Raw genomic sequence first — 22,714 nt, 5'->3', positions numbered from 1 at the left:
ACAGCATTTCGACTCTGTGGGATCCATCCAACCCCATCGTACAGAATTTCAACTCTGTGGGACCCGACCATCATCAGCGTACAGAATTTCGACTCTGTGGTACCCGTCCAACACCAGTGTAGAGAATTTTGACGCAGTGGTACCCGACCAACCCCAGCGTAGAGAATTTCTACTCTGTGGGACTCGTACCACCCCATGCTACGGCATTTCGACTCTATGGGCCCGTCCAACCCCAGTGAAGAGAATTTCGACTCTGTGGGACCCGACCAACACCAGTGTACAAAAGTTCGTTTCTGTGGGACCCGTCCAGCCCCATTCCACAGAATTTCGACTCTGTGGGACTCGTACCACCCCATGCTACGACATTTCGACTCTGCGGGACCCGTCCAACCCCAGCGTAGAGAATTTCTACTCTGTGGGACTCGTACCACCCCATGCTACGGCATTTCGACTCTGTGGGACCCGACCAACCCCAGCGTACAGAATTTCGACTCTGTGGTACCCCTCCAACCCCATCGTACAGAATTTCGACTCTGTGGAACCCGTCCAACCCCAGTGTACAGAAGTTCGTCTCTGTGGGATCCGTCCAACCCCATTCCACAGAATTTCGACTTTGTGGGACCCGTCCAACCCCAGTGTACAGAATTTTGACGCTGTGAGACTCGTACCACCCCATTCTACAGTATTTCGACTCTGTGGGACCCGTCCAAACCAGATGTGCGGAAGTTCGTCTCTGTGGGACCCGTCCAAGCCCATTCCACAGAATTTCGACTCTGTGGGACCCTTCCAACCTTGATGTACAGCGCTTCGACGCTGTGGTACCCGTCCAACTCCAGTGTACACTATTTCGACTCTGTGGGATCTGTCCAACCCTGGTGCACAGCACTTCGACGCTGTGGGACCCCGTAGTGTGACGATGCGTCGAAGACGATTCTGAGTTTTGTTTTCTCCTTATGCGGGGTTAAAACCGGTTGATGTGGAATGTAATGAAGGATTTTTCCTCTTTTAATCTGAACAGAATTTTGTTCATTCTGTTCTGTTCTGCGAGACCGAGACGCCACACGGTTCTTGTGGTTAAGAAACCTCGTGTCGCCGGTCACAGGATAATCAGTCTGCTTGTAACCCGACAAAGAGTTTATTCAAATTTGGGATCGCTTGGGGTATGCGAACGGGTGTGCAGTTTTGCAATGACCTTCGAGGTCTACCCGGTGTGTTAAAGCAGTGTCATTATCTTCTTAAACAAGCTTGGCAGCAATTTATCGACTCTGGTGGGATGGGAGATTTTGATAGCTCTAAAGTGGTGCCGAACCATCGACTGCCAGACACTTAATCTCTCTTCTTTTCAAGTAACCACAATGTGTACTTTTTCTACTGAGTTTATCAAACATTGGAAAGATTCACGAGTGCTTCCCAAGAATTCATTGAAATTCAATGGAAATGTTTTCCCAAACGTATAGGAGAGAAGAATTGTGCAGAAGCCTTTATCTGTTTGAAATCTATAGGTAGCGAATGTTTGCTGATTGCTCAAGTACACAATACATTACGTGAACGGGTATAGCCACTATTTGAGTTGTCCAGATTCAATGGTGATCTTCAAAGGATCAGTGTTTTCTCTCCGCCGCCCACGGATCTTCCGGATGCCCCTCCATGCTGAAAATAGTTGTTTTACTAAACTACAAGATTTCGGCTGTGTATGTCATGAATACAATTATCAACATTCTGCTAGGCTGCGAACGTATTGAACGAGCAAAGAAGTTCAAACCTATCCGACTCTATGTTTTAATTAAATTAATTTAATTTAATTTCTTTAATTTTTTAATTTAGTTTCTACTTTCTATTATTCTACATTACTAGAATTCTATTATTCTACTGTACTAAAATACTATTAAGACCAGCGTGTGTACAGCAGTCCCGTGTGCTTACATTTCCTCAACAATACAACTTATTACTGGTGATATGACGTGGGCGGTCCGCAACGCGTCCGCGATTTTGCGGGTAAGGGAGCTTCTGCTGCTTAATTCTGGTATATTAGTTGAACCAGGAATCTAGACGAAGACGGAGTTGACCGCTAAGATGCTGCATCGCCGGTGACACAAAAACACACAAGGCTACTGTTTTCCTGGATTTATAAGGGAAGGAAAAGAAAGAGGAAAAGAGATAATTATGATTCCTCTCAAATTCACGAATCGCTACACCCTCATTACTGTCTATCCGCGCGGAGATCTATCGAAAATCTATCTCACCATTGTAAATCTTGTGATATGTTGCTCTAATCAATGGAAAAAGTAAAATCGTATAATCTGAGGGTAGGATTTCTTACAACGTGCTGAAAGGTGTAAATAACTCGTGAAAAACACGGTAAAGCAAACAAGGCCTCAGCAATACCCAAAATAAAAAAAAATCTTGTAGAAATCCTACAAATCAAAGAAAAAAAGCCTTTGATGATGAGCAGTCGACTCAAGCTCCTCAATTTCGCTAGGCTTCAGAGCAAAGTCGAAAACCTGAAGGAAATTCATTGCAGAAAGTATGGGTTTACGAGCGAATCCTAGAAAACACAGCACCAACATTGAAATTTTCAGCAATTCTGGAAGGAGTCACAGACTTCGGTATGATGGCAATGTTCCTCTCCATTACGTAACGTAGTAAAATCTTAAATGGAGTTTTCCAAAATAAACTTTGTCGGTTGTAGTGATTTTCCACAAAACTCAAAATATGGAACATATTTACTCAAAATATGAAATATATTTCGTTGCAAAGTTGCGCTGTCTGGCTTGCAAGAGCATTACTTTCCTAAGAAGATGCTGACAGTTACAATAATGCCCTCAGAGAATTATCGTTGTTTTATTCACCGCTGTTATCTTAGAAGAAAACCTAACCTGTGCCGGAGTTTTCTTATATTTCTCCGCTAATTTTTTTACATTCGGATCATCAAGGTCCCTCGGAACATCAGCCCATTCTATTTTCCTGAAAACATTTAACAGTAATAGATGTCAAACTTTTGTACATATTCTGACATTAACGAAATAAACGAATATTGCCAGAAACGCACGCATCAGTAAGTCGCTTAAATTGGCCGCGTCCGGGTGATCCTAAGGAAGCATAGGAAGTCAGTGCGATATTATGCTTCTTGCAGATTTCGTGTAGTTCATGTTGAGGCCAATAAAGATGCACTTCCACCTAAACGTTTGGTACATCGAGGAATTCCCTACCAATATTTAATGTTTGCAATGTTTTTTATTTATATGTGCAATTTTAGGTCTAAAAAAGTTTCCGATTTATTCCGCAACCTTCGTTATTGGCATTGATGAGGTCCTCAGGCCAACATCTTGTTGAGTTCTCAGCTAGTCCACCTGTGCTACAAACATTTCATCCCATCGGCGGAGGTCTCCTTGAGGGTATTTTGCATATCTTGGGATCCACTCTAGTGTTCTTTTAGCCAAACTGGGAAAAAACCTAGGCCCCAAGCATTTCGTTTAGGAAATTCTTCTATGCAAACAACGAATGCGTAGCCACTCATCTGTCACACGTCACCGCTTCTACTTTTGGTCTTCTGCACAACAGTCACGGGCAAGTTCATACCCTCCGCAGCTTTGAAGGCAGCATATCACGAATCTGGGGTGGTACGGATTTCAGGTGGAGTTTACGTATACAGGGTCGTAGATTATGGAGACCGGGGTGGTTCCGCCCACCCCTCCCTGAATCACTGCAAGCAGCCGGCCCCTGGATGTCTGTTTTGTACGATGCCTTCTATTGCAGCGCACCACCCCTGCACGCGTAGCGTCCCTTACTGCCTATCGGGGCAGTCCGAATTGATTTTCGACGAATCGCAGGGCGGAGGTGGCACAAGGGATGGGGCCTTGCAATGGATGGTGTCGTACATGGTTCTGGAGGCGGCTGTTCGCAGTGATGCAGAGAGAGATGAGCGGAACTACCCTAGTCTCCATAATCTACGACCACATATACCGATACTACACCTGAAATTCTGACCACCTCAGATTCGTAGTGTGCTGCCCTTATGAAGGGAATGTAGATCAAAGTTTTAGGCAATTTCATAGCGAGTCAAGTCTATGCCGCCTCGGTCTAGAATCATAAACATCCTGAGCAATTCGAGATCAGGTCAATTTTCACTGGACAACATATCTTTCAACGTGTGAGGCAGCAGGGCTTCACGTGCAGGATACTGAGCCAGAATTCGTTTAGAAGAGCTAAGTTGACTTCTCTCCGTACTATGCAGTCTTACTACGGCGAGCATAGCCTTCCCATAGGCGACTGGAAACCGATAGTGGAGTAAGGGATCATCTTGCACTTGTTTCCACAAGATAGTGAGTGATCTTAGCAGCGGTTTACCCTTAGCTAGACTTCCAATTTCCAATTAATGCGAAAGAGATGATTCACGCAACTATTTCCAAGGCTGGCACATCCTACCCGAGGAACACCGCTGTGAACTGCAGTCCGGCGCCCCTCTCCACACAATGAAGCAGAAAATTGTTGTGGAAGCTGTTAGGACACTAGTATATAATCCCTCTTCTTTTGCTACTCTTCCTAACATTCGAATTACTGTCAAAATTAATTTTTTAAGTAAATCAAAACCAAACCTGTAAATTATGGATGGGCACAGAAGCTACTTTCATAATGCGTTCGATTTGTTCGCCATTGAAGTTTGAAACTCCGATAGCTCTAGCCAGACCTTTTCTATAGACCGCTTCCATACCTCTCCACACATCCACTGCAGTCAGTGAGTGGTCCTGTTCTGTCATGTCATGCTGAAAAAAAATTGTCTTTTGACGCGCGTTAGTGTGGAAATGTTCTGAGATCACTGCTTCTTATTTATATTTGATGCAATACTTGGAGTTTTTCTACACAACATTTGCTCTTATTTTGAAATTATTCTTACAAAGGGAGCATTACTTGGATTATCTATTTCTAAAATACATCGTCAGCAACAACTTCTAAACAACTTTGTCGACTCCTTATGAGAATATTCCTATACTCGCATTGGTTTACAGTTTAGTTCAAAGACCAAATGTCTGCTTCCCCGAAATCCTTCCATCTTCCTAACGCATTGAATTGAAGACTTACTGTGAAAGATCTAAACCACACCGGAGAGATTCATTCTTATTCATTCTGTTTTCCACCGCTGCCAGTTTTAGGGTGCTGTTTTCTCCTATATATAGAGATAATAGTGGTCAAAAACTAAACTTTTCAACCACAATAAATATTCAGTAAACTTTATGATGTAACAAAACACCTAGAAATAAGAATAATAGAAAAACAGAAAAATAATAGAAAGAATAGAAAGATAAGAAGTTGCTCATTAGCGTATTGTCATCTAACTAATTTAAAACAAAAAAGCTTTGAAAAATCTGAGGAAGGAAAAAATTAAAACTTGAATTCATTCCTTTTACGCAGTGGCTTGGTAACTGCAAAAATATCAATGTTTCGGAAATTTGTCAGAATCTGCCAGATGTTTAGTATTTAGCAATATTTTCTTCTATTTGAAAGAATGCTCCACACAATAATCATATACACTCACATTAAAGGAAGTAGGTAAATGGGCGAGGAGGAGATCAAGGCGGTCTAGTTTGAACAAACGGAGAGATTCACGTGCCGAAGCCTCGATTCGATCCGGATGAAGATGCGTTCCCCAAACCTGCAGTATGAATCTCATGAATAAAACCATTGAAAAATAAAATCAAAATGGAGGTATAAGTTCTCTTAAATGGGGACAGGTATGATTGTCGATACAAATGCAAAAGTCTATACTAATAATCCAGAACAATTCCCGCACCGTTTTAACATTTTTGAAAGAGTTAAATGTCTCTACTTATTTAGAACAAATTTTCAAAAAACCATACCTTTGTCGTAATGAAGAGATCGTCACGTTTAACCTTTCCAGCTTGGATCATTTCGTGAATACCTTCACCAATTGCCTCTTCATTTTTGTACAATGTAGCCGTATCGATTAGTCGGTAACCACATTCAATGGCTGTTTTTACAGCTGCTTTTACTTCAACAGGCGTCGACTGTAATCACAATAGTCATTTCTCAATCGTATCTTTTTTACCTTTATCAGCACTTTTTTATCTCATAAGATATATTGTCTAACCAACCAGTAACGTTCCCAAACCAACTTGAGGCATTTTCACTCCGTTTGAAAGAGTGATCGTTGGTCCACCAATAGTCATTTTTGTCTGTAAATATGCGAGAAAGAAATTAAGTATCTAAGTGTCCCGGTAAAAAAATGAAAACGGGTTTAATCCAACAACTAAATTTTGCATAAACGAGAAGTTTGGAGTTGTGCTCCAGTACTTAGACCTAGGAATCAGCAACCATGGTCAACTGCTTTTTCCGATAAACTTGCAGCACTAAAAAAACTTCATACAAGCGTTCATAGCTGAGATCCAACGAAGCACTGTTTACATTCAATATAGAGAATGCACTGTGAAGGTATACGAGCATTGACTCTTTTTTTTTCACTCTAGTAGCGTACTGGACGGAATCACTCCGATTTTGCAGCATTTGAGCTCGCAATGAGTCAATGGCGGTGGGTAACCATTTACGACTGCGTAACTTTCCTACTACGCTACACGTATCCTCCCTTCCCTATTATATTTATTATTTGTATTTATTTATTTGCCTTTTTTATTTATAAAAGTATAAGTCCTTTAAAAGCATCACTCCACGAATCTGGGATGGTACGGATTTCAGGTGGAGTATTCGTATACGGCATCGTAGATGATGGAGAGGGAGTGATTCCGTCCACTTCTTCCTAACTGGCATAGGAAACGGTCCGGAAGATGCGGCGCACAAGGCTGGCGCGCTCCATTCGAATTCGCTGTAGGGAGTAGCGTGCCGGAACGCTCGAAGCCGTATCTTCCGGGCCGTTTTTTTACGGCAATTAGGGAAAAAATGGACGGAATCACTCCCTTTCCATAATCAACGATACCGTATACGAATACTCCACCTGAAATCCGTATCACCTCAGATTACTGGGGTGATGCTTTTAATGTACTCTATCTTTTATGACAAGTACTTAATATGAAAAGGAAGAAATTTTCGAACAGGTTTAAAAGAGAGAGAGCCGTGCACACAGAGAGCATAGCTTAGTTCCGCTGAGGTAGGCATTCTGAAAGGAGAATTCTACTGCAGAACAATTTTAAGAACTGGAACTACCTATAACAGTAGCAAAGAAAAACACTTACGGTTCTTAAGTTCTATAATACTCTCAAACGTAAGATGGTGCTCAATACAGGTGGACCACACATCCAAGGTCCTTCGAAAGACATCGACCAACAACGGCGACCTTCACCCCGCTTTTTTAAATGAAATTTGTGTGATTCCGCAGTTGTTGATTCACAAATCTTGAATCTTGGCTTGTTTACGATTCTCACCCATATGTAGAAGCTCTTAGTTTCCACAACTACACACCAAAATTAACACCTCGGATAACTGTAAAACTTGCCATAGTTACTCTACAATAGCTCTAAATGCTTAAAATAGTTGATTTGACGTGATTTCTTGCCTTTTCTCTCAGAAAAGAGGGGAGCGGGAAGCCAGTAAATAATTCGTTAGGAATGGTTTGGGAATGGTTTACCAATGATTAGTTGTCCTTCGTCGCAATCCAGTTCACTCCCGTCGTCTTTTTCTTACAGAGATAATTCTAGACACATTTGTCAATTTTTTTTTAAGTAGAAAAAAGCTATCTGCGAACACAACTGTTCGGAACACAAAGAACAGAACAAAAGAAGAAAGTTAACAAATTTGTTACAAAAGTTTCAGATTATCAAATGGAGGGCATTCGACATAAAAAAAACTCCTTCATTGAATACATCAGCCGATTCCTTACACTTTCGGCCATAGATGCAGAAACTCAAATTTTTCGAGGGCGCAAGAATCATCCGTCGACCTTTTTGCACATTTTTTCTGTCAAAAAATTGCTATTTCTCTGTGGTTGCTCTAATCAATATTTCGAATAGTGCGAAAACACATACGTAGTGAAACAGAAGGATGCGAAATTATATTTGATGTCTCAAGTAATTTCAAATGATAGATTTAGAATGATAGAAGATGCGGTGCCGCACAAAGCTGGCGCGTTCCAGCCGAACTCCTTGTAGAAAGTAGTGCGCCAGAGCGCCCCGCGCCGCATCTTCCGCGCTGTTTTTTACGACAATTAGTAAGAAATGGACGGAATCACCCTCCTCTCCATAATCTACTATCCCGTATCCTGAAATCCTTACCACCTCAGATTCGTGGGGTGATGCCTTTAACTATTACAAGAGCGGCAGAGAGGCGAAGTTTGCATAAGGTGATATCCTACGTTGATTGGGTTTTTGAAGGACTTTGCTCATTGTTTATGGTAACTGTAATAGGTGATCTTCACTAGTTGCCTTACTGGTTGTTGTCTTCTCCCACAACGTTAGAGATTTCATTGACGAAATTAACTAAAAGGTCAATAAGAGAAATGATAGACGCGAAAATTGAAAGGTTAGATCGTTTCGCCTTTGCCTAGACAAGAAATTCTTCAAACAGGTACTCGAAATTTGTCAAGAGAAAACATATCTCTTTCGTAGATATCCATTTTTGATATGTCCTCTTCTTTTTCTTTCGAGTAAACAAAAATTACATGTATGCAGCGAGAAAAACAGCATCCCTTAATACATTTGTATTGGGTGCATACTGGAAAGCACATATTTAGAATAAGATTTCTCTGACTACATTTGAGTTACCTTCTAACAATATCCGAGTGTTAAAGTAGAAAGAAGCATATATGAGGAGGAACTCAAAAAAAAAAATGCTTCAAGTACACCCTAACGGAAATCTCTCGCGGTAGCTTCATATTAAGGCAATATGGACGAAAAGAAGTCAGGTTGATAATGATAAGCCAGCTATTTAAATCTTCCAAGAACTTCATACCGGTTCGTTCTAGAAATGTGTTATTTCCGGTGGAAAAATCAAAAAAACTGCACTTCACGAGGACAACCAATCAAAACTAGAAGCAGTCATTTGAGCTTACAATGAACAACAATGAATCCACCGTAAAAGAGTTGAGAAAAAGAAGAGAAAAAAGAAGGGATAAAAACGTAGTGGCATTTAGAAAGTTCACGTAGAGCTCACTTTAACTGTTGGACAGTGGAACCACACTAACATCTTTCTTCATCGAATCAAAATAGGAAAAATGCCAATCTATCAACTACAGTTTAGAAAATGCACCAATTTTCCTACATACATGCTAATATTCGAGAAAAATCAAAGTTTCAAATATTGGATTGTTTCAAAACTCCATCTATTCCGTAAAACATATCCAGCTTTTATCATTCGAAACGTAGCAGCTTTCGAATATCTACGTTAACAAAATCTTGATATTTTATATTATATTTTGATCATTAGAAAAAAAAAACTTTTACTTTTACCATAATCTGATTGTACCAACTTGTTGTTAATGATTTAATTTTCTCAGTTCCACATCATTCGCAAGTTAAAATAATTTATTACGATAATAGTCCAACAATATAGACCATTTACGTCCATATTCTTCAACAATTGAAAAAACTTGGAACGATGACCTCAAATGTTCACACGATTCGCAACAATATGAAAAAGCTACATTAATCAACGCCTTCTTTCCGATGGGAATGCATCCTCTGGGTGACCTTCCATGCTGAAAAAAAAACATTTTTTACAAGTTGAAAATCTCAAATGTGTGGGGTAGCCACGGAATACGTATTGTGCGATGCTATGATGAAAAAAACTTTCCCACGTCTACGATCATAAACTAATTCTAATCATACTCAATTTACGCCGAAAAGGAGCAACTATCTGTAGAGAAGAAAAGGAGCTCACAAATGCCACCCATCCGCTCGTTGTCAATCGATCTATCGATCAATCGCCTTATCGATCGGCAAATACAGGGAAATACATAGGTTACAACTAACTCCTCCTTGATTAACCCGTCACGACTACACCAGCACGTTCGTTGCTAACTATAAATATGTCACAACTCGAAGATGGTGTATTGAGGAAAATTTGCAAAAACCAGAACATGATTAATGAAAAGTAAACACACGTTCTAGTTAGATATTTTAAAGCAAGATGTTCAGCATTTGTTCAACAGTGAAAGATATCCAAATCCCAGATGACAGGATATAAACTCACAAATCTTGCAGGAAAAGCCTTTGCCGATGAGGAGTTGCCTCGAGCTCCTTGATTTCTTGCTGATCTAAGGCAAAGTCGAACACCTCAAAAAGAAATTATAGGAGTTTTACATTAACTACAACATAACTTTAAACTAACGTTGAAATTTTCTGCGATCCTAGAAGCATTTACGGATTTTGGGATCACCGCAATATTTCTATCCATAACGTAACGTAACAGGATCTTAAAAACAAAAATCTTTTGCGTGTTAAAGTTGTTTGAAAAAAAGGACTATATATCTATTTCTATGTCTATCTATCTATATAAATAAAGGATAAAATTAAAGTTATACCATTTAGATTATATATATATATATATATCATCCAAATGGCTAATATGGTTTACTCATAAAAGCATGTAAACTCGCAAAAACAATAACTTGTCAATAACAGTAACTAATAACGAGTGAGTATCTAAATATTGAGCAACTCATTAGGAACTCCCGCAAAATCTTTTTTTTTTACAACATCTTTAATTTCTGACAATGGCATTAACCTGGGCGGGAGTTTTGTTGTACTTCTCGGCCAATTTCTTCACATTCGGATTATCCAAATCATTTGCTGCAGGAGCCCACTCCAATTTTCTGAAAACAGAACGAAATGTTGGCTTGTAGCAGTAAAGTCCCTGCAGGAAAGCATTTAAAAAAACTTACGCTCCACTGGGAAGCGAAAAATTGACACGTCCAGGAGATCCTAATGTAGCATAGGAGGTTAAGGAAATGTTGTGTTTCTTACAAATATCATGTAAATCATGCTGAGGGAAGTAGAGGTGCAGCTCTACCTAAATCATTGGTGTTCCAAAGGCTATGTACTTACACTGCGTGCACAATTGTAAAAAATAATTAATTAATTGTAACAATCGGACAAAAATGGTTGAGATATTCAGAATCCTGCTTTATGTCTCCAGACATGACTACGTGATAGGCAAATATTATCCGTTTTGCGATAAATAGTGGTAAAAGAGTAAGTTAAAAAATGTTAAGGTTGCTAAAATTCTACACGCATTTCCCATACGTTTTATTTCAGGAATTTAAGATTCCTAAGGTGAAAACAAAAGCGAAAATATTACGCGGTCATTTAAAGCTATACCTGTAAGTTATGGATTGGCACAGTTGCGGTTTTCATGATTCGTTCAATTTGTTCTCCGCTGAAATTCGAAATTCCAATGGCTTTAGTCAAACCCTTTTTGTATACGCCTTCCAATCCTTTCCATACATCTTCTACGGTTACGGAATGATTCTGCTCTGTCATATCATGCTGAAAAAATAGATAGTTTACGAAGATAGTGCATTAATGGGCACTGTTACTTTGGCTTAGTTTAAAAGGTTTGAGTTGTACTTGTTTGTATTGGTTCTGTTCGAAAAGGAAATTTCTAGTTTTATTTTTCCGATATCCAGTGTTTGACGGTCATGTTCCTAATTTGCTCAAAATATTTTAATCATTATTAGCAAAAACAGGATACGATTACTTGTCAGAAATAAATCATATCATTTTAATGCGACGAGTAGCAATTAATCAGCTTAACGTTTCATCGAAATTCTATCTCTTCCAGCACCGATGTTTAAAGTACAGGAATGGATCGTCGTCTTTAAATGAGAGTAATTAATTATCACGACACTCTCTATGAAAACAAATCTAACTGAGCTGACCTGAACGTGACACAAGACCTTGAGCAAATGACATTTGTTTAACGTCGCTAGACAAGTGTTACAAATGTAGTTGTAGCTTTTGTTACATCATTATTCTTCATTAAACTTGAGTTACAAACAATACGAAACACCTCACGTTTGAGGCTTGACTTCGAAAAAGAGATAATATAAAAGTGGAAGCGATCTATAATAGAAAATTAAGGAAGTCGGCCTCAGTCGAGAAATATCTTGGGCAACTTCACTTTACTCAATCGGCTAACTAGTATTAACGAAATGTTGAAATACGTAGAAACAACTTTAGCAACTACTTTACTATTATTGTATGTGGCGGGTGTGGCGCAGTCGGTTAGAGGTCCGTTGTAGACACACGGTCGAGGGTTCGAAACCGCCCTAGTGCAAACCAAGCCCTTCATCCATCTGGGATCGATAAATTGGTACCAGACTCGAGGATAAAAACACTGACTTGATCATCGATTGGCCCCCGCAAGTCATTGTATAGGCCAGCACACGTTCCAAAAATCTCAACGATTACGAATTCCAGTAAAACGTGTTGGCGCATCCCAAGTGAATTGATACTCCAGTGACTTTATCCTTTTTATTATTGCATATATATGTATATATATGTATGCAATAATACGATGCCGGTAATAGAGAATATATATATATATATATATATATATGCATTAGTTTGTTCGATAAATTTTTTCGAGACAATTAACTTAATGACGTATACTTTTTTTCGAACTATTTCAGCTCAAATTTCGGCCAGAAGTGAGAGTAAACCGTAATTTTTACACATTTGTTGATTTTTGAGGCAAAAAATAATAGTGATAAGGATGAGAATGAAAGAGTTATCAAAAACTGGGGACTATGAATGTATATGTAGCCACAAATGGAAATTACGTTAAGAAATAAACACCATTTGTCCCAGATAAAATGTTTCAGTTGCTCTTTTCTGTCCAAGCTGACCTTAGCAAACTTTCGTTGTGTGATCACAAAAACTTTTTTCATCCTCACTACTCCCAAACTCTTCGATATCCTTGACCCTACATAGAGAAAACGATGTGCTTACGTTGAAACAAGCTGGCATATGAGCTAGGTAGAGATCAACATAGTCGAGTTTGAGAAGACGAAGTGATTCCCGTAGTGCAGATTCCGTGTCATTCGGATGAAGATGAGTAGCCCACAGCTGGAAATTATATTACTCAAAAAAAAAAAAAAAACAGAAAGTAATTGCATGTGAGATCAATAAAAGTTGAATCATTAACGATCCAATTTATTCCCATCTTCTACCACATCACAGCAAATTATTCTAGAGGATTAAGCAGTGGCAGCAATCCCTCATAAACCCCGAGATTGTATCGCGTAGGAACGGCATGTTGACGACTATGTCGATGAGTTTCGAGGAGTGTAGAAGCAGGTTACGAAAAAAAACCAGACAACCCTTAGTGGTTCATAAAGTTAAAGTTATCATATCACAAAATTGACGATGTTGAGATCTCTCCACGAAAGATATGGTGTAGATCACAGCTATTTAAGTGATCTCCTGATTCATTGACCCCCTGATTATTAGAAAAATCAATTTGTTGACCGCATTTTCCTACGGGGCATGTAACAACGTGTCGCGTATGCGAGCGCAGGCATAAGAGTCGCTCCAACGAACGAGCGAACAATAAATGGGCTGCTAAGGCTACCTCTACCACTGGCAGAAGCGGCACGTATCCCTTCGCTCGCATGCGTGATACGTTGTCAGGTGCCGTGTAGAAAAAATTGATCGACAGGGCCGTTTCTCACGCTATTTTCAGGACATTCAGATGTTCGTGATCTGTACCTTAACCCTATCTTCCTGTGGAAAGATCCAAATTATTTTATTTAACCCTGCCTTTGAAACATAGCTACGTATAAAGTTACGTTTCAGGTATAAAAAAGTAGATGGGAGCATAACTCTTAAACGATAATTCTTTCAAACTTCATGAGCAGAAAAAGGCTTGTAAGAAAGTCCGAGTACTCATATGCATTTGGAAAGGTACCGTTCATTTATCACTTTGACTGATATGACGATCGAGCACTGTCAGCGTTGCGAGACCAACCGCTTCTTATCAGGTTACAATTACGTAGTTACGCTACGATATACGGTTGTAAGAAATTCCTATGTAAAATCACAAGAGCAGAAGCTTGGTCCTAAAGCGTCAATATTGATGGTATTAAAAGGTTACATTGTTTTCTGCCAAAATTAGAACAAAGCACTTTTCAACATGTTTTTATTTTCAGTCTATAATGAAACCACTTTCATTATGCATAAATGAAAAATGAGAATGGTTTCAGATGTTTAAATTGCTGTTGGCAAAGGTGAAAATGGGATTGCCTTCTTTTCTCCGCTAGTACAAAACAAGCTCAGAAGCTAACATCAAATCTAACGTTCATTGCAATTCAACTTTTTAAAAAGTGAGAAACTGCTCAAATTGCCAACCGTGTTACATAAAAGAAAATTTATCGATGAAGTAATTTGAAGATTCTCCTACACCTTACATTCGATTCGTTCATCATGCTAACTTTACCGCTTCTTATTTGCAACAATCCAGTAATCCGTCTACAATTAATTTACGATCTACAACGAAAACAGCAGTCTACATGGAGCGACCTGAATTGCAGTGCAATTGCGTAAGCAGTTGCGTTCTGAGTGAAGCAATCGCTCAATTCCGAAGTCCTACCACAGCCATTTACGCAATTGCTCTACAAGTCATATCATTTAGATTCGGAAGCGTCAAGAAAAAAAAAGAGAAGAAAACCGATCATCCCATTCTCTAAAAAAATGTTTTAAATTAAATCTTAAAAATTATAGTAGGACGAATCAATAACAAATATTACCTTGGTCGTAATGAAGAGTTCCTCACGCTTAATTTTACCGGCTTCGATCAGTTCAAGGATAGCTTCGCCGATGGCACCCTCATTCGCATAAACAGTAGCAGTGTCAATTAGACGGTAACCAGCCTCTACGGCTGCTATTACAGCCGCTTTTACCTCAGCGGGAGTGGACTACAATTAAGGATCGAATATCTAGGTCCCATATGATTGTCTTCCTGAAAGGTAGTGTAGAACTCACTTGCCACGTTCCCAAACCAACTTGAGGCATTTCCACTCCATTTGAAAGGGTGATCGTTGGACCTCCAACAGTCATTGCTTCCTGTAAGTGTAGAATATAACGAGAATCAATTAATATTTCAGCAAAGTTGTAGCATTGAAATTTGACAAGGTTGGAGAAAATGAGAGATGCAGTCGAACTATGGCAAGAAGCTTGCGAAACGCTGTAAAAGTAGTTCGTTCAAATCATCATAGTGATAAGAGATGAATGAAACACTCCGTAACGTGTGTCTTTCGCTCGCAGCTCGTCGATGTGCTGACAAAAGGCGGCATGGAGATACGAGCAAAGGTCATCGTAAAATTTCGGCCATATTCTTTGAACAGTCCAGGAAAACAGAGAAGTTTCTTCAACGTATCAAAGAGAACTCGGAATTGTAAAGCAGAAGAAGCATTATACTGTTGTATTGGTTAATAAACAAAATAATATCGCGAATACTACATACATACTGATAGTAAAAGTCAAAAGTCGTGGTTTTGGAAAAGTTTCAAAATTTATTTTTGGTTTTCTATTTATGAGCTAGACATTGACAGCTGTGACTTTAAATCAATATTATTTCTGTAATTTCTTTAATATGTGCAGATTAATCCCCGGATGGAAAGTATTGCAGGTAAAAATCCACGAGACGCCCCATACTGGGTATGATGAAGAGCAGGAGTGCATCGTCGAATTGTGATTCTCATCAGTACCAGCTTTTTCTCTATTTTTTCCCAAGATTTTCCTTAACTCTAGGAGGTCAGTGTAGATATATAAGAAGGCTACTTTAGAATGTTTTATTAAAATTAGAAAAACCTCAAAATGAAAGTCTAAGTCTCCTACATTGATGCCGAAGAGTGTTGGCATGAAAATGCAAGCAAGAATGGTCGTTCAACAGAACGTAGTCAAAGATAGCCTTGAACGGAAAAATGCCTCACGTTTACTCACTACGGAACTCAACATATCGACCTCTACGAATGCGTTGACATCAAAGAACAAAGATCGAGAGATCAAGAGATCAAGCGAAAGCTGTGGAGGCTTAAAATCAACAGCTTTATAATTTAAAGCCAATTCGGAAAAATGGTGTGGTTTTTTTTCGAAAAAAACTCTTTGATTAAAACACTGTTTCTGGGCTGTATGTATATCAATAGGAGAAGTTCACTGTGCTTTTGCAAAATCAATGGCCATTTTCAAAAAAAAAGACGAAAGTATAACTAATCCTTCAAGGTTACCCGGCGTATGATCAAATTATCGGTAAAATTAAGTAGTAAAAGTGAAATTATCTAACGCTTATACATTTCTCTGGCGAAAAATATGCCCTTCAAAAATCTTGAGAGGTAGAAGGAAATCTTTGCGGCTGTCTTGGACCATGGTTCAAAAGCGTCCTCAGGCAACCAAACTCTTCCACTCCACTAGGGTCGATTAATTGGCGCCAAGGGTTCAGGCTCAATAAACAGTTATTTGATACATCGGCTGGCTATTCATTGTATACGCCACAAATGGTTTTTAATTGAAGTTATACAGACACAAGGGTGACCTGCAAGGACTAATCAACGCCAATCACTATTTATTTGTTTGTTTATTTATTTACTTATTTATTTATTTATTTATAACATTGCAGAAACTCGCTTGTTGAGCTCTGCTCACAGTTCCGTCTGCAGCAGGCAAATCGACTAGCTGAGAAAAAAAAACAAACATTACGAGAGTTCTATTCACCTCTGATCACACGACGATGACTTCGAATTACATATTTATATGACGTGCCCCCAGCTTCTCCCTGTTCTTCCTTATGCAAATAATTTTCTCCACCTATGTCGAGCTTATATACTGCTGCTTTGCTGGCACATTAATGAATTCCCTTTAAATTCTTCATTTACAGGACGCAATTACTATTGGATGTCCAATGATCACCATTTCAAATAGAGTGAAAATAACTGTAGTCTAGGAACGACTGAAGTGAGATTTACACTATGCTTTGGGCAAACAATCACCTCGATTCCGGAGAATTGGTTTCAATCTACTATCGCTGAGATGAAAGCGACTCTAGTAGATCCGCAGACAGGCCGGTTGCCATGTTATTGACACTGCTGTTTTTTGTCGGAAAGAAGCAACAGTCGGAGAAGTTATCCATGGACTATCTAAGTTATCCGGAGTTGGGAAAATTGAGCGTGGAGTACCTTAACTCGTTTCCATTTTTTTTTTTGAAGGGCAAGATGATCAGTTTCCTTCATTTTAATTTTTTGAGATTACTTAAAGGTAGATTCTGTTAAAGTCCTGAACAAACTACAAGTGCCTCAACCGTTATTTATTTGTGAAATAGTAGAATTAACGTACAAAATGGATTTACGATTCCATTCTAATTGGTTTTGCTTATTATTGTACAGATTGAGCCTGAGAGGTCAATAAAACAAAACGACTAAAGAACAACTCATAAGAACTAAATCAGGAGTCAAATCTACAACATTAGGTACAAATTTCGTGTACGGGATCGTAGATTATTGAGAGAAGGATGATTCCGTCCATCTCTTCCTAATTGCCGTAGAAAACGGCCCAGAAGATATGGCTTCGAGCGTCCCGGCGCACTATTTCCCACAAGGAGTTTTATTGGAGCGCGCCAGCTGTGTGCACGCGCGCATCTTCTGGACCGTTTTTTACGGCAATTAAGAAGAAATGGACGGAGTCACCCCCTCTCCATAATCTACTATGCCGTATACGAAAACTCCACCTGAAATCCGCACCACCTCAGATTCGTGGTATACTGCCTTTAAACACGTACGTACGTGACTGTGTGATCCACGCTTTAAGGCGTGGTCCTTTCTACCAATGTAAGTGTATGGAGATTTTTTGTTGTTTGTTTTGTTAATCACCTAAAGTCACACCAATATGATACGGTAGCACAACGGTAACAAGAAAGGTCATGTCATGAACATAGCTTTGTTATCTTTAACAGCCAAAAATCGGTCAGGTCGTTCGAGGTCGTGTCTTCAAGCGTGGAAGTAACCGTTGCTTTCAAAGCGTTATGAACTGTAGACGAACAGTTACAGTGTATATAGAAATGGATTCTTCTATTTCTCTGTGAAGTAAAGCTGCAGATAAGAGTTAATAACGCAATGTTTTGCATGCAATCTTCATCTAATCCTAACGTAATCTGATTTCCCATTTGTTAGTTACGCATCTTCACTCGTATGATAGTGTGTCTACAATACAGAAATTGCTTCGTCTTTTAAACAACACCATGTTGATCTATATCTTACTCACGCTCCAAGTTGTTTCAACGTATCTCAAACTTTGAACATGACGGTAATTTCTGTGAGATACAAGTGGTGCTTGTTTTGTACAAAATGCATTATTTAAAAGATAACAAGTTTGCAAAGCGTTTTTGTTGGGTTTGGTTAAAAAGGAAAACAACAAGAAGAAACAACTGGGACAACTGATGAGGAAGAGGTTACCTTTGTCTCCCAACGTGAGCTCTATCTAGGAAGACAGGATACCAAAAAGACGGTGTTTAGATCCCATCGCTAAAAGATAGGGTTAAAGGTATAGACAACGAATGTGAATGTGATCACGCTCAATTTCCCCTAGCTGTAATAAAAAAATGGTGTGGAAAACATCCTTACCAATCGAATTTTTCCAGGAGGCACAAGAATACGCGACCCGTTGTCAATTATCTCGTAGGAAAAATCGATCGGCACCCACGCTTTTTTCCTGGAGAATTGAGGAGGATTGAGCGTGATCGCGCTCGTGGATGCTCGCGGAAAGCAGGCCTAAACCCATCCTTTCGTGCAGAGATCCTAACATTATATGCTTGATATTGATTAATATTCTACAAATTGCTGTTGTGAGCGTCAACATTCAAAAAATTCTCTTTAGATCTTCGATTTTGCGCTGACGTCTTTCGAAGACGTGACGCGACAGACCGACACAATGCGTCCAGCGGGGACTGCATCTTCTACCGTAAAATGGCACCATAAAAAAGAAGACGTTTTGAGCGGACTGTATTCGAATCAAGCACAACAGCATAACTATTTGACTTAACAGAGGAGCTGATACTATCGCCGGACGCGATTGCCTGAATCTTCGCCGAGAAGTGCCGTCCTTAAACATAGCTCTGCCCAACCTCCTCGATCTTCTGCGAGAGCTTGCACGTAATCAATCCATTCGTCGCTATCATTAAACTGCCTATCCTGGCCGAGTATCCTCTGCTCATCTTTCACCACCTCAGCCCTTAACTTCCGTTTTCGGCCAGGTGGCCTGTTCCAGCTTAAACCTGACAAACTCCTCAACACTCGTTGAACAAGACGATCTGCTGGTCTCCTTAATATATGTTGATATCTTCCACGTGTCATCCGCCGGCACACCACATCAGTTTCCACGTAAACCTTTTCATTGTGGCATTCCCTAGGCCAAAAGTACCCAAGCAGCCGTTCAAGCATCTTCCTTTCCGTGCAATCAAGCCTCTCCATAACCGCTGATGGTGCCGCCCAAGTCTCCGATCCGTACATCATGATGGGGCGAATTGCGGACAGGTAGACAAGCAGCTTGACTTCTTTGGAGATAGGAGTCGACCACAAACATTTCGTTGAGGAGTTAAATGCAGAAGTGGCCTTAGCGTATCTCTGCTAAATATCTTTCTCATAGCTGCCATTGTTTTTCAGCATACGGCGCAGGTAACAGAACTCATCGACGAGCCTGAACGGCTGTCCGTCCACCCTTATTTCCATTTAAGGTCTCGAAGAAACCCACATCTCCGTGCACTTATCAGGGCGTAGAGTCTATAGGCTGGACCCAGCTTCGAAACAACGTCAACAACACGAAAAAGCTTCGTTCTGCTTTTCACGAATGCAACAACATCGTCGGCGTACTCGAGATCGGTCACTCTGATGGTGCTAAGACGATGTCGGTAGGACACTGATCGACTGTTCTTCGCATGTTCTCATCTTTGGCGAAGTAGAATAGGAAGGGTCCTGCCACTGCTCTTTGTCGTACTGCAGTTACTACTTAACGCTATTGCACATCCGGCCGGACAGCAGCAATTCTTCGTTGATTAATGTCATCACGCAAGCGAACGAACTTTCTCGGTGTTCCATCGGGGCGGAACGCGTTGAGGAGACGGCCTCAATGAGGAGAGTTGAAAGCGGCTTCAAACTCTAAAAAAGCTAACTACATTAGCTTTGAACAACACTTTTTTCGGGCCGTTTTTTGCGGCAACTAGGAAGAAATGGACGGAATCACTCCCCTCTCCTTATCCTACTATCCCTTATAAGAATACTCCACCTGAAATCTGCACCACCTCAGATTCGTGGGGTGATCTGTTGGATACAGACCAGATTCGGTCGACAGTTCCTCTTTAACCACATATGTCGATCTATGAACGTGCTTGAATTCAGGAATGATGAGTGTTGCCGGTTCCTCAACGTGTTGAAGTGGTCCCTCTAAATTCGTAGGGATGCGTCACCAAAAGCGACTCAGTTAGCACTGTTGAGGACTACAGAACATCTTTTCATTTCACCGTGGTTCTGTCATTAAAAAGTATGTGCTTTCTTCGTGTTCTTGTCCTCCTATTCCTTCTCTAAGTCTTTCCCTCTTGATATCCATTGGTTTTCGCGATCCTGTTGCAGCTGACGACACAGGTCGCACCTCAAACGTTTCTTCTAGTTGAAATTACCAGTGCTGGGAGCAGTGCATACAGAATCATATGTGGATGTCTCCGCAGATACAACAACGAACGTTTTCCTCGACCATAGAACCGGAAGCGTTTTCCTTTCAGCGTCCTAGATTCACTTTCTGAAGAAATTCGCATCGCAAAGCTTCTTCCATGTCCATACTCCAACATGAACAGACACACACTGGAGGGATTTCGTTGCGTATTCTTCGTCTTTCAGACTAGCCATGTTCATTTTCGCTTTAAGAGAAACTTCTCTGTTTCTCTAGCAGAACCGCATCTTGAAACTGAGAAGGACTGGACGGTGGTCAGAGTCGAATGAGACGTCCCAAACAGCTCTAGGTTTTCGGAACTGGAGTTAGATAGTTGTCATCTCCCACTTGCGCTGCTCTTCATGTGTCAAAAAACCTCACCTTTGCCACGTAAGCTGAAGGAAACGGTGCTCCTCTTGAACGTCGATGCGGTTGTGAGTCCCGTCTGCTCACACAAGTCGACGAGAGATCGCCACCGTCATCCGCTGGATAATGCCATTTTTGTAGCACATCGGATTCTTGTCCAAGTCCTATCTTCGCATTTGCATCGATTCCGGCAATGACCATCGGCTGGCTGGGTATTTTAGACTTGAACGCATTGTGTTCATCACAGGAGTCCTTATCGTTGTCCGCAGCGGTTTCCGTAGGTGCACGGGCACTTACGATCTAGAGCATACGTCTCGCAGTCGTGCAAAGGCGCATCTGGACAACGTTGGGCCAAATTCCTCCATCAGGTTGTTTTAATCGTTCCTCACAGCAATCGCGCGGCCTCCTATCTTCTTTTTATCGGCATCGCCGCAGTATTAGTATAGTCTCCGACATTGACGTCTTGCCGAACTCTGATGCGTGTTGCAGAGCAGCAAACCGCACGCAGAGATATCGCAGAAGCCTAGACAGGGCGGTTTGTTTGAGTTCACTCGACTAAGTTCGGCATTCTAGCGTGTTCAGCGTGACGAAACGAATCGTTGTTGTCAAAGAGTCCATGCTCCCTTCAGACCGTTGAGTTTTCATGCTATCGGCATTGGTGGTGTGCCGGACTGCAGCAGCTTCTCGCAATGTATGGGAATCTTGCGCCATGTAAGTGCGGGTTATGCAGTTCGTACGTTCCCAATGGGTATACTCGAATCCCTGTTTGCGTTTAATATCAGACTTGTATACGCGGACCCAGGACAGTATAGTCTCCTTTTTCGAGGGATCTGAATGGATTCAGAAAATCATAGACACTACATATTCACCTGTACTATCCGGAAAAGATTATTTCTAGGGTTTTCATCACATTGGATTAGTTGTCAGACGAATGCGGCAACTTCATCAGGGATCACGATTTTTTCCCGCTGACACGAGATAATCAACTGAACAGTTAAAAAATATCCATGAAGGAAATGTTCGCAGCTCCATTTCTTCCAGAAAGACGACCACAAGCATGCACCTAAGATCCTAACTGTTCTTCTGTCAGACTATGGTCTCAAGATCAACATGAGAGTTGTTCTGTGTTCACATGAATGTTTCTTTACGAGTTCGACAAAATTGTTGCCAATGCACTTCCCTCCTCATTTTTTATCCTGAATAAGGATTCGATAATCCTCGCTTGCGAGACTACGTAAGACGGCACAAAGTCGCTCCCCTTCGGATATTTCTAAGAGTTTTGATCTGTCGTGAAAACAATGCGGAATTTACTAGGGAATTCCCCACCAAACCCGAAGTCTGATTAATTTTAAACTGAACACGGGTCGTGTTCGGTATCATGGAAATATCTGAATTCCAAAGTACGAAACCGAATAACTCCAAAATAGAGATAGGCTACACGAACGGAAGAATCCCCTTCAAATGTGGCGCGTTTCCCTGATCAGGGTCACACTCTTGAGGTTGTTGTGTCCGCAGAGCGTGTTTGCCGTATGTTCATGATGAGGTGTGTGAGAAGACCAAGGCGATGGCTAGGGACTCACAGAAATGGAGAGGTGGATGAGAAATGAGGCTATGAGATACCGTTACAAACACAGCTGACTAGACGGACACATTACTTTTGCTGACACATTGCCGGTCTTCTTCTTCTCTTCTAGGATCCG

General features: G+C 40.6%; 3 protein-coding genes across 5 annotated transcripts; all 3 read right to left on the bottom strand.

The window, feature by feature from the left end:
• Positions 1-1,601: 1,601 nt before the first annotated feature.
• RB195_021798 (uncharacterized protein) lies at positions 1,602-9,528 on the bottom strand (the record flags this gene model as incomplete). Of its 2 annotated transcripts, XM_064208698.1 has the most annotated exons (10): positions 1,602-1,650; positions 2,419-2,501; positions 2,566-2,649; positions 2,877-2,964; positions 3,050-3,177; positions 4,596-4,763; positions 5,534-5,650; positions 5,856-6,023; positions 6,111-6,191; positions 9,523-9,528. In XM_064208698.1, 10 exons carry the CDS (start codon positions 9,526-9,528, stop codon positions 1,602-1,604), a joined length of 972 nt encoding a protein of 323 aa, XP_064064579.1. The 2 variants fall into 2 exon arrangements, with proteins under 2 accessions (XP_064064579.1, XP_013308182.2); XM_013452728.2 differs by lacking the exon at positions 9,523-9,528 and having other exon boundaries at positions 6,111-6,185.
• An 81-nt stretch (positions 9,529-9,609) lies between these two features.
• RB195_021797 (uncharacterized protein) lies at positions 9,610-15,017 on the bottom strand (the record flags this gene model as incomplete). 2 transcript variants are annotated; one of them, XM_064208697.1, is made up of 9 exons in its annotated part: positions 9,610-9,658; positions 10,153-10,235; positions 10,291-10,374; positions 10,687-10,774; positions 10,844-10,971; positions 11,280-11,447; positions 12,912-13,028; positions 14,708-14,875; positions 14,943-15,017. In XM_064208697.1, the coding sequence occupies 9 exons, from the start codon at positions 15,015-15,017 to the stop codon at positions 9,610-9,612; spliced, it is 960 nt and encodes a 319-aa protein (XP_064064577.1). The 2 variants fall into 2 exon arrangements, with proteins under 2 accessions (XP_064064577.1, XP_064064578.1); XM_064208696.1 differs by lacking the exon at positions 9,610-9,658 and adding an exon at positions 9,977-9,980.
• A 3,986-nt stretch (positions 15,018-19,003) lies between these two features.
• RB195_021796 (uncharacterized protein) lies at positions 19,004-21,215 on the bottom strand (the record flags this gene model as incomplete). The annotated part of the gene is made up of 2 exons (XM_064208695.1): positions 19,004-19,573; positions 21,030-21,215. 2 exons carry the CDS (start codon positions 21,213-21,215, stop codon positions 19,004-19,006), a joined length of 756 nt encoding a protein of 251 aa, XP_064064576.1.
• Between the last annotated feature and the right edge of the window lie 1,499 nt (positions 21,216-22,714).

The sequence above is a fragment of the Necator americanus genome, chromosome X, assembly GCF_031761385.1.
Source record: "Necator americanus strain Aroian chromosome X, whole genome shotgun sequence".
In the NCBI taxonomy this organism is placed as follows: domain Eukaryota; kingdom Metazoa; phylum Nematoda; class Chromadorea; order Rhabditida; family Ancylostomatidae; genus Necator; species Necator americanus.
The sequence above is the reverse complement of the archived record's forward strand: the minus strand, read 5'-3'. Positions and strand labels throughout refer to the sequence as shown.